The sequence below is a fragment of the Oncorhynchus kisutch genome, linkage group LG20 (genome assembly GCF_002021735.2).
Source record: "Oncorhynchus kisutch isolate 150728-3 linkage group LG20, Okis_V2, whole genome shotgun sequence".
Lineage (NCBI taxonomy): Eukaryota > Metazoa > Chordata > Actinopteri > Salmoniformes > Salmonidae > Oncorhynchus > Oncorhynchus kisutch.
Genome location: NC_034193.2, coordinates 41,806,272 through 41,820,478, shown reverse-complemented (window position 1 = coordinate 41,820,478; position 14,207 = coordinate 41,806,272). Strand labels below are relative to the sequence as shown.

General features: G+C 41.7%; 2 protein-coding genes across 3 annotated transcripts in view; one reads left to right on the top strand and one right to left on the bottom strand.

Moving 5' to 3' along the window:
* The window catches only part of LOC109865721 (peroxisomal acyl-coenzyme A oxidase 1), a 28,118-nt gene extending 16,703 nt beyond the window's left edge, over positions 1 to 11,415 (bottom strand). The window contains exons 1-3 of one of the 2 annotated variants that reach the window (XM_020454113.2): positions 10,911 to 11,415; positions 8,080 to 8,239; positions 1,673 to 1,833 (exon numbers count right to left, since the gene is read on the bottom strand). In XM_020454113.2, the coding sequence (XP_020309702.1) occupies positions 1,673 to 1,833; positions 8,080 to 8,239; positions 10,911 to 11,019 (430 nt within the window). In that variant the 5' untranslated portion in view covers positions 11,020 to 11,415. The remainder of the gene's footprint in view (positions 1 to 1,672; positions 1,834 to 8,079; positions 8,240 to 10,910) is intronic. The other variant, XM_020454115.2, reaches the window with a different exon arrangement.
* On the top strand, positions 11,276 to 14,122 carry ten1 (TEN1 subunit of CST complex). Its single transcript, XM_020454116.2, has 3 exons — positions 11,276 to 11,394; positions 11,684 to 11,841; positions 13,357 to 14,122. Exons 1-3 carry the CDS (start codon positions 11,300 to 11,302, stop codon positions 13,527 to 13,529), a joined length of 426 nt encoding a protein of 141 aa, XP_020309705.1. The 5' UTR covers positions 11,276 to 11,299; the 3' UTR covers positions 13,530 to 14,122.
* The last annotated feature ends 85 nt before the right edge of the window (positions 14,123 to 14,207 follow it).

Here is a 14,207-nt window from a genome sequence, read left to right as displayed (position 1 = left end):
TGCCGATTGTCACAAATTTGAAGGTACACGGGCATGTGACGCTGTCAACGTAACTAGACAAATGTTTCCTTGCAGAAATAGGATTATCCTGACTTTCAAGAGGGCCTGAATTACTTACACCTTGCTTTTCTGGTTGGCAAGTTTCACCATGGCATGGCCAGTGGCGATACGTTGGCACATGCAAATTATTAGAAAATGGAAAATATTTGTAAATTATTGCATTCTATTCATGCTGGCTTTCGCGGGCTACCTGAGACATGAAACAGATAGGTGGGACGGCATACACAGTGTTCCCAATTTCTTAATGTGCAATTTGCCTAAATTGGGTAATGGTTAACACTTTGACCACAACATTTTTATTCAACACTATGGTTTTTCAGATTTTTTGTTGTTGAGGTTAAAGGTCATTAAATCCAGCTGTTTTTATTGACACAAGAAAATTAAAATGCACGACAGCAGGCAATTATCTAAAGTAATCTATTTTCTACGCAAACTTGAAAATCACTTGAAAAGTTCATGGAAGCCTAGCTAGTGAGTTGCTGAGAAGAAGTGAACCAGACCAGAACTCTGAAAAAAAGAAGGCCTTCAGAAAATTCTGAAAAGCCAGTCCTAGACATTCCCTAGAGTAGTATTGTCATGGAAATGCCATGGTTACACAATCGTGAATAATGTCCACTTCGCAGCGTCATAGAAGTGAAACGTTGGCAACAAGAGACATCTGGCATGGCCAAAAATTGTCTTACATCGCACAGATCTCTGCTTTCAGATTAACAATGGAATATTCAGGGATCTGAAACTCAAATCACACTGCATGTCCTTTGGCAGGACACAGTGCGTCTTCTCTATCAGTTGAGACTTCGACAGACAAGAACAAATTGTTAGGCCTATATTCATTCATCCAAGCTATAAATACACAAACAGCCAAAAAATTAGGCCTACATCCATCCAATCAAATGCACAATTCAGAATGTTAGGACATTTGCTTAAAAAAAGCTCAAAATTATACAGTGTTAATCATATGTAATGAGTAATCTCAATTCAGAGAACATGGAGAGTAGAGGAAAATCAAGACTTAATAGCAATCAGAATTAACTGACATAAGCTTGGGAACAATTCATTAGGATAATAGGCCACTACTAGCAGCAGGAGAGGAAATAAAAGGGGTTTGAGGAATGGAATGAAACTAAAAACTAGACGGGAATGGATTTTTTCATATTGTTTAAGCGCAATGTTAGGATTTTTTTTGTTGTCCTTCAATTGTTTATTTTGTCCAAGGTACTGGGCAGGTTATGAGGACTCGAAAAACAGACCGGCAATCATGACATTTTGAATCTAGCATATTATGTTTTGGCTATTCAGTTTAGCTAATAACTATCGAGTTAGGCCTACAGTCTGGGCACATTTTGTCTACACAAACAACTACAGTGATCTGTCAAACACCTACAAATAATCACTTTTGATCACAATGTCCACCCCATGATTAGAAAACAATAAAGGAAAAATCCTACGTCAAGGATCGACAACTATCCATCCCTAAGCATCCCTGTGATCCTTTCCATAATTCAAACATATACTTAGCTAGCTAGTTAAAACACTTGCACAAGCACTTTATGGTCGTGTAAATTGTGCCTTTACGGTATCATTATTATAAATTCTCTGTATGGGGACTGACCGTGCCCCAACTCTGTCTGGGCGTAGGTGCCCAGGGCCTTGAAGGACTCAGCCAGGGGGACCCACTTCTTCAACTGCTGCTCGTTACACTGGGTGTACAGGGTGGGGAGGAACATGACGAAGTGGAGCCCCAGAGCCTCGTGATGGTGGCGCCGAAACACGCTGAGGGAGGGGGACAGACACACAGGTTGACGGATGGACAGACTGGGCGGGACCACTCAGCAGGTTTGTGGTCATTTTACTCAAAAAATAAAATAAAATGTGCATTATAGTTGTCCATTTCAAAAGTGTTTCGCGCCTACTAAAAAGGTCCCAGGTTTAGGGTTGACACTAGTGTCAACATGACCTTACTGTAAAAGCAAGGCTTTTTATTTGTTAAAGGGATTCTGCAAGATTCTGGGAATCAGTCATGGAAGTCTATAGGTACGCAAGCATAAGCTACTGTACCTATAGACTTCCAGTTTTGCGCTAACGGTAGTTAGCATTGGCTCGCAAAACTACCTGTAATGTCCTTCATACTGCACGCAGACTTAAAAATAGTACCCACGAGTTTCTGACTCTGGGTAAGTAGAAAACCACTTAACTGACAGAATCTTGCAGTATCCCTTTAAATACATGCTCTGGGTCTTAGAAGACCACTAAGTGTGTTTTTTTTTTTTTAAACCTTCCCTTTTGGGCTAGATGTGTCAATGTGTAGTTCATACAGTTGAAATCGGAAGTTTACATACACCTTAGCCAAATACATTTTAACTCAGTTTCACAATTCCTGACATTTAATCCTTGCAAACATTCCCTGTCTTAGGTCAGTGAAGATCACCACTTTATTTTAAGAATGTGAAATGTCAGAATAATAGTAGAGTGATTAATTTCAGCTTTTATTTATTTAATTGCATTCCCAGTGGGTCAGAATTTTACATACACTCAATTAGTATTTGGTAGCATTGCCTTTAAATTGTTTAACTTGGGTCAAATGTTTTGTGTAGCCTTCCACAAGCTTCCCACAATACGTTGGGTGAATTTTGGCCCATTCCTCCTGACAGAGCTGGTGTAACTGAGTCAGGTTTGTAGGCCTCCTTGCTTGCACACACCTTTTCAGTTCGGCACACACATTTTCTATAGGATTGAGGTCAGGGCATTGTGATGGCCACTCCAATACCATGACTTTGTTGTCCTTAAGCCATTTTGCCACAACATTGGAGGTATGCTTGGGGTCATTGTCCATTTAGTAGACCCATTTGCGACCAAGTTTTAACTTCCTGACTGATGTCTTGAGATGTTGCTTCAATATATTCACAATTTTCCTGCCTTAAGATGCCATCTATTTTGTGAAGTGCACCAGTCCCTCCTGCAGCAAAGCACCTCCACAACATGATGCGGTCACCCCCGTGCTTCACGGTTCTTCGGCTTGCAAGCATCCCCCTTTTCCCTCCAAACATGATGGTCATTATGGCCAAACAGTTCTATTTTTGTTTCATCAGACCAGAGGACATTTCTCCAAAAAGTATCATCTTTGTCTCCATGTGCAGTTGCAAACTGTAGTCTGGTTAATTTATGGCGGTTTTGGAGCAGTGGCTTCTTCCTTGCTTAGTGGGATTTCAGGTTATGTCGATATAGGACTCGTTTTACTGTGGATATAGATACTTTTGTACCTGTTTCCTCCAGCATCTTCACAAGGTCCTTTGCCGTTGTTCTGGGATTGATTTGCACTTTTCGCACCAAAGTACATTAATCTCTAGGAGACAGAACGCATCTCCTTCCTGAGCTGTATGACGGCTGTGTGGTCCCATGGTGTTTATACTTGCGTACTATTGTTTGTACAGATGAACCTGGTACCTTCAGACGTTTGGAAATTGCTCTCAAGGATGAACCAGACTTGTGGAGGTCCACCATTTTTTTCTGAGGTCTTGGCTGATTTCTTTTAATTTTCCCATGATGTCAAGCAAAGAGGCACTGAGTTTGAAGGTAGGCCTTGAAATACATCCACAGGTACACCTCCAATTGACTCAAATTATGTCAATTAGCCTATCAGAAGCTTCTAAAGCCATGACATCATTTTCTGGTATTTTCCAAACTGTTTTTCAAGGCACAGTCAACTTAGTGCATGTAAACTTCTGACGCACTGGAATTGTGATAGTGAATTATAAGTTCATTAATCTGTCTGTAAACAACAATTGGAAAAATGACTTGTGTCATGCACAAAGTAGATGTCCTAACTGACTTGCCAAAACTATAGTTTGTTAATTAACAAGAAATGTGTGGAGTGGTTGAAAAACTAGTTTTAATGACTCCAACCTAAGTGGATGTAAACTTCTGACTTCAACTCTACATGCATAATATATTATCAGAACTATGGTTTTTACCTCAATTAGCCACGAAATCCCTAGTTTGAATGCAACGGTCTACATGAAGCTGTGCAGTGCCATTTTACCCCACATGGGCCAGCCCCCTAGCAATTAGAGTTCTAACCAATGAGCTTCAGCTCCTCACCATTTGAGTGACAGCTCGCAAGACGTGCGCACACAACACACGGTAGAGTGACAGAGAGCAATAATGTGGTGCACATGTGACATAGTACACCATTTCTGGGGGTTTACTTTTGGCTCGTGAGCACTACTTTCAGAAGTACTGGCTAAAAAGTATACAGAAGTACCGGCTAAAAAGTATACAGAAGTACCGGCTAAAAAGTATACAGAAGTACCGGCTAAAAAGTATACAGAAGTACCGGCTAAAAAGTATACAGAAGTACCGGCTAAAAAGTATACAGAAGTACCGGCTAAAAAGTATACAGAAGTACCGGCTAAAAAGTATACAGAAGTACCGGCTAAAAAGTATACAGAAGTACCGGCTAAAAAGTATACAGAAGTACCGGCTAAAAAGTATACAGAAGTACCGGCTAAAAAGTATACAGAAGTACCGGCTAAAAAGTATACAGAAGTACTGGAGAATCTCTAACACTAGAAAAAAAATTGACATTGGACAAACCCAATCCCTTTAGTTTCACTACAAAATGTGCTCCGATTTGCCCATTTCAATTTGCTCATCATCATTGTCATATTGAGAAATAGATGTTATCAAATGAGACTTACAAAGAGAAAATAGGCTCCTGGCTGAGGCCTTTAATATGTAACTAATGTCTGACTTTTATACTTGACTTGGGCTATTTAAGGCTAAACATATTTGAGGTGAATTGGCAGTTTTTATAAGTGAAAGGGTAGGACATAGCGTAGCCTGTGACAGAGTTTTAATCTTGATGTGACCTTTGCTCTGCCTAGACAGATGGTGCTGTCCTGCAACAGTACTCCATGACTCACACATACTAGGGATGGGGTTTTGAAATAATTTCACGATTCGAATAGTATTAGGAATTTGTCGGATATCTGGATATTCGATATACATTTTTTAAAGCCGAGCACTGCTAAGCGAGGGAGAGAGTCTGGCGCTCTATTGCTGCAGCTGAGGAGCCTTGTGTGTGATCAGAATGGAGGGAGCAGACTGAGGAAGATGGCTAATAAAAATATTGCCTAGTCAGACCATTATTGTTTTCCAGCTGGGTGATTGTCTTTATTATACAATAAAAGCTGATTACAACAGCATGATCATTACACAGGTGCATGGATAAATTGGGGACAATAAAAGGCCATTCTAGAATTTGCAGTATTGTCATTGTCACAATGCCACAGATGGTTTGACAGAGCGTGCAATTGGCAAGCTGACTGCAGGAATGTCCACCTATATATTAACATATATTTATGTTAATTTATCTACCATAAGCCACCTCCAACGTCATTTTAGAGCATTTGGCAAAGTCCAAACAGCCTCACCAGCCAGCCTCGGTTTGCCGATGTCAACGTTGTGAACAGAGTACCCCATGGTGGAGGTGGGGTTATGGTATGGGCAGACATAAGCTATGAACAACGAACACAACTGCATTTTATCAATGGCAATTTGAATGCACAGAGATCCCGTGACGAGATCCTGAGGCCCATTGTCGTGCTATTCAGTCGACGGCATCATCTCACGTTTCAGCACGATAATCCAAGGACCCATGTCGCAAATATCTGTACACAATTCATACTCAGACATGTCACCCATTGAGCATATTTGGGATGCTCTGGATCTGTGTACGACCACATGTTCTAGTTCCTGCCAATATCCAACAACTTCGTACAGCCATTGAAGAGGAGTGGGACAACATTCCACAGGCCACAATCAACTCTATGCGAAGGAGATGTGTCGCGCTGCATGAGGCAAATTGTGGTCACACCAGATACTGACTGGTTTTCTGATCAATGGCCCTAATTTATAGGTATTAGTGACCAACAGATTCTTATCTGTATTCCCAGCCATGTGAAATCCATAGATTAGGGCCTAAAAGTTGATTTCAATTGACTGATTTCTTTATATGAACTGTAGCTCAGTAAAATCTTGTTGTTGCATGTTGCATTTATATTTTTGTTCAGTATAGTTTCAAGTTACGTTTAAATCACCACGTGCACAGGATAAAAAGGGCATAGAACAGTACAATGAAATTCTTTGAGAGCTCTTTCCCAACAATGCAGTGATAGAGATAACAGAATAAAAACCACACAAGAACTAAAATGAGAGTTAAAAAGATGTTGCTGGATATTGGCGGACACTGGAATCCGCTGTTGTACACGTCAACCCAGAGCATCCCAAACATGCTCAATGGGTGACATGTCTGGAGTGTTTGCAGGCCATGGAAGAACTGGGACATTTTCAGATTCAAGGAATTGTGTACAGATCCTTGCGACATGGGGCTGTGCATTCTCATGCTGAAACATGTGATGGCAGCGGATTAATGGCACGATAATGGGCCTCAGAACCTTATCACGGTATCTCTGTGCATGCAATTTGCCATCCATAAAATGCAATTGTGTTGGTTGTCCATAGCTTATGCCTGCCCATACCATAACCCCACCGCGGGTCACTCTGTTCACAACGTTGACATCAGCAAACCGCTCGCCCACACGATGCCATACTCTCTGGTGGAAATCTCTGCAGTCAGCATGCCAATTGCATTCTCCCTGTGGCATTGTGTTGTGTGACAAGACAGCAGATTTTAGAGTGGTCTTTTATTGTCCCCAGTACAAGGTGCACCTGTGTAATGATCATGCTGTTTAATCAGTTTCTTGATATACAACACCTGTCAGGTGGATGGATTATCTTGGAAAAGGAGAAATGCTCACTAACAGGTATGTAAGCAAATTTGTTCGCAATATTTGAGAGAAATTAGCTTTTTGTGAGCATGAACATTTTCTAGGATATTTTATTTCATCCCATTAACCATGGGACTAATACTTTACAGGTTGTGTTTATTTTTGTACTATTACTGCACTGTTGGGTAGAGCTCTCAAGTTAAGCATTTCACTGTACTTGTGCATGTGACAAAACTTGATTATAAAATAATTACCCCCCCCCCCCCTCGCTAAAAATGATACTTACAAGTATTATAATACTAATGTTCAGATATTGTAATAAGCGTGCACATCCCTAACACATACACAAACCTTTATAGCCACACGGCAGTGTGCCAGGGTCTTGCCCCATTGGCAACACTATATCTATATCCAATGTTTGTCACCGTAACAGTCCTATTGCTTCACCATATATCAAACATTGGAGATATATAAAAATACAGACTTTGATCAGGAAGATACAAAAAATCCTCATAAGAAAACAACGCAATTAATCGTGGGGCTAATAGCCGGCAATACATTAGCATGGGATGTGAAGAAGACTTTAGCATATTGGTGAAAGGCTTAAAGACGGTTTGTGTCATTTCAGCAAATGCGGTGTTTTGCTTCAGTGTCCCCAAAGCAGCATCGATACAGCCATCTGCACTTCAAACCTCAAAACAAGCATGAGAAACCTCGTCCGATGTTTGTCACGCTGTGCTCAGCATTAGCACTTTCTGTGAAATGTTAAGAAAAAATGAAAAAACATGAAATGTGTGAAGGAGTGGTGACTGGAGGATACCGGGAAGTATGACATATGCTTTGATCATCCCAAACCCTTAGACTTCACACAGTCCATTGAAACCAAATCCTGCTTGTAAATAACAAAACTAGCCCAAATGATCTTCAATTCCTCACCTTTCATTACTTTCACCCGCATCGGTCACTACACCTAACAGGAAGACAACTCAATGGACAAAACCCTATATCTACTTTCACATTTCTAATTGTGATGTGCAGGTCCATAGCATTTACACTGATGTCATCTAACAGACTCTTTTATCCAGAGCGACGTACAGGAGCAATAAGGGCATACTGCCATATTTCGGGATTCGAACCAGCAACCTTTCGGTTACTGGCCCAACGCTCTTAGCCGCTAGGCTACCTGCCACCCATAGCAGGTAGCTGGTCTGGGTCTGTGTCCCAGCCTTACCTCTTGTAGCAGTAGATTTCCTCAGGGTCTGAGATCCCATACTCTCTGAGCTTCAGGATCATGTGGGCACTCTTCTTCACGGCGGCATCGTATCGCTCGCTCCTGGACAGGAAGTTGAGGTCCTCACTTTGGAAGTCTGGGTCACTGATCACCAGTGACTCTGTGGGGGATAAGAGAAGATTAAGACATCATGGTAAACAGCGTCAGAAACCCCAGACTTCTCACACAAAATTGGATTTTGGAAGGGTGGCCATGCGAGACGAGGTCGACCATTATGTACAAATTGTGTAGTATTACCATTGGATAAATAAATGTATCCAATATCATTAGCTACATTTCTATCTGCAACATAATACACCCCTGCCCGACCATTTTTTAAATTTTATTTCACCTTTATTTAACCAGGTAGGCTAGTTGAGAACAAGTTCTCATTTACAACTGCGACCTGGCCAAGATAAAGCATAGCAGTGTGAACGGACAACACAGAGTTACACATGGAGTAAACAATAAACAATTCAATAACACAGTAGGAAAAAAAAAAAAAAAGAGTCTATATACATTGTGTGCAAAAGGCATGAGGAGGTAGGCGAATAATTACAATTTAGCAGATTAACACTGGAGTGATAAATGATCAGATGGTCATGTGCAGGTAGAGATACTGGTGTGCAAAAGAGCAGAAAAGTAAATAAATAAAAACAGTATGGGGATGAGGTAGGTAAATTGGGTGGGCTATTTACAGATGGACTATGTACAGCTGCAACGATCGGTTAGCTGCTTAGATAGCAGATGTTTAAAATGGTGAGGGAGATAAAAGTCTCCAACTTCAGCGATTTTTGCAATTCGTTCCAGTCACAGGCAGCAGAGAACTGGAAGGAAAGGCGGTCAAATGAGGTGTCGGCTTTAGGGATGACCAGCGAGATACACCTGCTCGAGCGCGTGCTACGGGTGGGTGTTGCCATCGTGACCAGTGAACTGAGATAAGGCGGAGCTTTACCTAGCATGGACTTGTAGATGACCTGGAGCCAGTGGGTCTGGCGACAAATATGTAGCGAGGGCCAGCCGACAAGAGCATACAGGTCGCAGTGGTGGGTGGTATAAGGTGCTTTAGTAACAAAACGGATGGCACTGTGATAAACTGCATCCAGTTTGCCGAGTAGAGTATTGGAAGCTATTTTGTAGATGACATTGCCGAAGTCGAGGATCGGTAGGATAGTCAGTTTTACTAGGGTAAGTTTGGCTACGTGAGTGAAGGAGGCTTTGTTGCGAAATAGAAAGTCGACTCTAGATTTGATTTTAGATTGGAGATGTTTGATACGAGTCTGGAAGGAGAGTTTATAGTCTAGCCAGACACCTAGGTACTTATAGATGTCCACATATTCTAGGTCGGAACCATCCTGGGTGGTGATACTAGTCGGGCGTGCGGGTGCGGGCAGCGAACGGTTGAAAAGTGCATTTGGTTTTACTAGCATTTAAGAGCAGTTGGAGGCCACTGAAGGAGTGTTGTATGGCATTGAAGCTTGTTTGGAGGTTAGACAGCACAGTGTCCAAGGAAGGGCCAGAAGTATACAGAATGGTGCCAGTCTGTGTAGATGTGGATCAGGGAATCGCCGCAGCAAGACCATAGATTGGCTGTGGTGGAAAAATAAGAAACACTAGCATGCTTCTCTGCGACTCTTTCGCAGGTAGCAGTGTACAAAAAACTAACTATTAGTTAAATACAAACTTATGTTCTGTACCTGTAACTGAAGCCTGGCTTTTCTACTTTAAAAGATTGGAACCATATCTTTCACTATGTAATAGGTCACTGCATCCATTATCTCCTTCCACCCCAAACGTTTATTGTCATAAGTGATTACGTTTGAAAAGGATGCGGCTATGGTAGTTTGTCTTTTAGCAGACGTTTTGGGAATCGACTGACTGGAATCGGCATTGCGTAGTTTCAGTTACAGGTGGTGGAAGGGGTTGATTGTACTTCTGCTTTTCGTAGCAATTGTCTTCCGACACATTTTGCACAGGACATTCGTTTGCTTAACATCAGACCTCTTGAACCCGAACCACTTCCATACTACCGAGAAAATCAATATCGCTGCCCTTCCTCACTTTCCATGTTGGTGGAACTCATACCTTGACACTTCTCCGGCGTTGTTACAATTTGTGAAAGGCTGTCCAGGGTTGTGATTGGTGGATAACCTCTGTGCACGTGTTGTCACGCAATTGGGACATGATTCGACATTGGGCTGACCAAGAGTCAGTGAGATGTAACGTTTTACAAATGCAACAACGTCATAACGGAACCTCGATTCTTGCGATACAGGCATTTTCCAAATAGCGCTAAAACATCAACTCGAATATACCGAGAAAGAAAAAACTCCATATATCGCCCAGCCCTAGCTAGCAAGGTTGCTACAAGCTGGCTATGTTATCTGGCATTACACAAATCAGAGCCTTGTTTATACAAAACGGCATGCACAAGTTACACATGAATGCAAAAAGTGGCCTTAATCTTGTCATTGGCTCACAATGATAAAACAGCTGACGGGTTAGAACCACTGTTGACCCCATCATTGGAGCCCAGTACAACAGATAGATAAACAACTGTCTAACCTAGCCTAGGCAGCAGGCTAAGAGGCCGTGCAGATATAGCGACCACTATCGGTTGCCTAGGCTATGCATAACCAACCTTCGCCAATGTAGGTCAGCTAGCTAGTTATGAAGCTAGCTAGCTAGCGGCTAGTTCAATGTTTTGTTTACACGTGTTTCGTGGTGCTTTAACCTCGCGAGCAAAGCTAGGCTACACATACGAGACACAGTACAAGTCATTCCAACCTTACCAATTTCTCTTCTTCTTTTGGTCTTCTCGATGTCTCCGTCCAGAATATGTGTGAGTTTCTCCACGTCAAATGTAGCGTTCTCACGCTCTCTGGTTATGTCAGGATTCATGGCGAAATAAATGATATTTTCCCTTGCAAAAGACGACGTTGCGTGTGGCGATAAAATGTGAGTTGTGTAATCTTAGGACTGCACGAACCAAGATCAGCAGTGCAATAACCGGAGCCTGAATAGTAATCGACGACTTCCTGAATTGGCTAGAAAGGGGGCGCGTAAAAAAACATCACGTTATGTGACGTTGTGAAACATTACTGCCTTGAACTGACAAAACAGCCATCTGGCATCTTTATAGTATTTTGCCTATTTTACCCTTTGATAACTTATTGAGAAGATGCTTCCAGCACCTGCAGTCTTTCATTTCCTTTGGGAAGTCAACTTGTCAACTGGTGCAGTCAAGGAGGGAGATTCAGTGAGAACATTTGGAAGGTGAGGAGTGTCTACCGCAGGAGGTTGCTGGCACCTTAATTGTTATTAAGAAAGGGTTCGTGGTTATTACTGGATTGAGTCAGTGGAATGGTGTCAAATACATGAACCGAAAGGTTTCCAGGTGTTCGATGCCATTCGCTCCGTTCCGGCCATTATTATGAGCCGTTCTTCCGTCAGCAGCCTCCTCTGGTACGATCTTTAACACACCATGGATAATCGTAGTTTTTAAAAATGATTTGTTATCCATTTTGGATTGCATGGCTGGCTAACAGACTAGTTCATTTTCTAGATTAGTGAGTTACCAACCAGAGGAATCGAAGGCTACACTGTCTATCCAGCATGCAGCAAGACAGCACCAAGTTGTTGTTCAGACTACATTTGTTGAACCCTTTGACCCCATCATTGGAGCCCAGTACATAGTTCTGGGCGAGATTGAAAAAGCAGAGGGTAAGATTGGGTTTTTATTTGGTTTATATGCTTTGCAACTCCCAAAATTGTAAGGATTTAGGATTAATGCATTTTCAACCCACTACCATATTACTTATATGCATTTACAACCCACTACCATATTACTTATATGCATTTACAACCCACTACCATATTACTTATATGCATTTACAACCCACTACCATATTACTTATATGCATTTACAACCCACTACCAGATTTAATTGTTTGAACAACAGCTGCTTTGTCTTTATCTGTGTGTGTGTGTGTGACAAGAACTGAGTATCATGGTGTGACTTGCATGTGTTAGAGTTGCGTTAATTCGAATCTGGTATCAGGTTAAATATGACAATGAGTCACAGATTGTATGCTATGTATTTTTTATTAGCTAAGCAATAAGTGGTAAATGCTATTTTCGTATATACGGGCTCTCTGTCCCACCTCGCAGGGCAAAACAGAGAACTGACTTGTTCTTGACAAAGATATTATAAATGTACCCTGACAGAAATAGTTCCTGCTTCTGAGCCGGCCTGTCAGAGTAGAGACTGGGCGTGGTTTAGACTCACCCAGCCTATCGTTGATTGTTGGCGCAGAGGCTGGTCCCAGCCCCCTAAGCGCTTCAATTGATAGATGTAACTGTTGCTGTGAAGAATATCTATGCGCTCATGCTCGATACCGTTATCTCGCACCTGGCTCCGGTTATCTAACAAAAGACTGTTTGTTCTCGCAACACTATGTTCTGAATGTGCCCCCCCAACTCATTGCACAGTGCCTGTCTTCATGTTATTCTGTATTTTTCCATCATGAGAAAGGCCCATGGCCCTGAAACTCTTAATAATGTTTCAAGTCAGCTATGTTGCATAACACATACATACATCCACACAAGCCAACAGCAGATAATATTCAATCACATATATGGTAACGGGCTATAGTGCATAACACAGAATCCTCATACATGTTGCAAAGCGGTGTACTGTTTGCTACATTTGCCTTGCCTGTCTGTGTGTGTGTGACATGGTGTGACTTGCTGCATGTTACAAAGTTGTGGTTAATCAGGTATAAGGAGGGGTGGTCATCACGAGGTTTAACTGAGATGGAAATATACTGAACAACACAATAGCAGGAACTGAGCAACTGTTACAACTAGGGTGTGATACCAGAACAGTGAGAATCTATACATCGACAGAGGGTGAACTCCAAGAGGCTAGGACTAGTCTGAGCGCCTGCGATAGGCTGAGCAAAGTCTAAACCACACTCAGCCTCCACTGTGATAGACATAGTTCCAACTCGTCGGTTGGCCAATCACAGTATAAGAACAACTGTTTACGTACATCCTGTCAGTTCTCTGTTTGCCCTGCGAGGTGGGACAGAGAGCCCATATACAAAAATTGCATTTACCATTTATTGCTTGAATCTAATTAAAGATAATTAACGACAGATTGTGACTTTTTTTCTGCCTGATACCGGATTCGAAAGACGCAACTCTAACAAAACCCACTTACCTATCTCTTCACAGGAGGTGATGGTGTGATGGTCCACGCCCGCGTGCTGAACTGTGTGGATGGGGTGAACCTAGCCCTGCTGCAAAGAGGTGTCAATGAACAGAGGAACTACTTCAGAGAGAGGGGAGAGAGCAAGGGAGATGCTGCTACTGCTGCTACTGCTGCTCAGCCACGTGCTCCTCTATGACCTGGACCCAAATAATGAATCTGTCACAACTGCTGCACTGATACAGTGCTACTGGTGTAAAGTTATGATCCAGGTTGAATTGAATGTTCTTTTGTACATGTTGTAATGTTTATATGAACTGATTTATACCTCAGATGGATTGTGTCAAAAGGTCATATTTTATTATGGTTGGGACATTTTCCCCAAATAGCCGATTACATGGACATATCAAAGATTGAGACTGTGCCTCTAGCTAATTTAGAATGGCGAAGGGTGGAATTACACTATAAAAAGACTTCTGAGGAAATCCTGATTTATACATAAAAGCTGCTTGTTCTGGTGCACTGTGAAGTCCTGCCTTTATTTGTCATACAATATCAATTCTGGAAGTCACCCTCTTCCTGCTGACAGAGTTAGGCAGGTTCACTGAATGTTGGCGTCAGATATATGAAGTAGATCAAGAAAATGCATACTTACATTCTTATTGTAGCTAAGATAAGAGAGAATGTTTGATGTGGCCATTTATGCAATGGTTACATTTTGTGAATGAAAACCGATATGTAGTTTGGAAATGTATCTTTGTGAGAAACATAAATTCTTGATTTGATATTAGATGTATTTGTGCATGAGGTGTGTGTTATCATGTTGCTTTGTTTTTCTGGTAGTTAATTCTTCTATTGTGTTGGAAATGAAGAAGCA

Bases quoted from the DNA above. Each gene is read 5' to 3' on its own strand.
- ten1 (XM_020454116.2), top strand. From the start codon at position 11,300: ATGCTTCCAGCACCTGCAGTCTTTCATTTCCTTTGGGAAGTCAACTTG. The intron at 11,395-11,683 runs GTGAGGAGTGTC...TTCATTTTCTAG, and splicing joins TCAGTGAGAACATTTGGAAG to ATTAGTGAGTTACCAACCAG. The intron at 11,842-13,356 runs GTAAGATTGGGT...ATCTCTTCACAG, and splicing joins CGAGATTGAAAAAGCAGAGG to GAGGTGATGGTGTGATGGTC.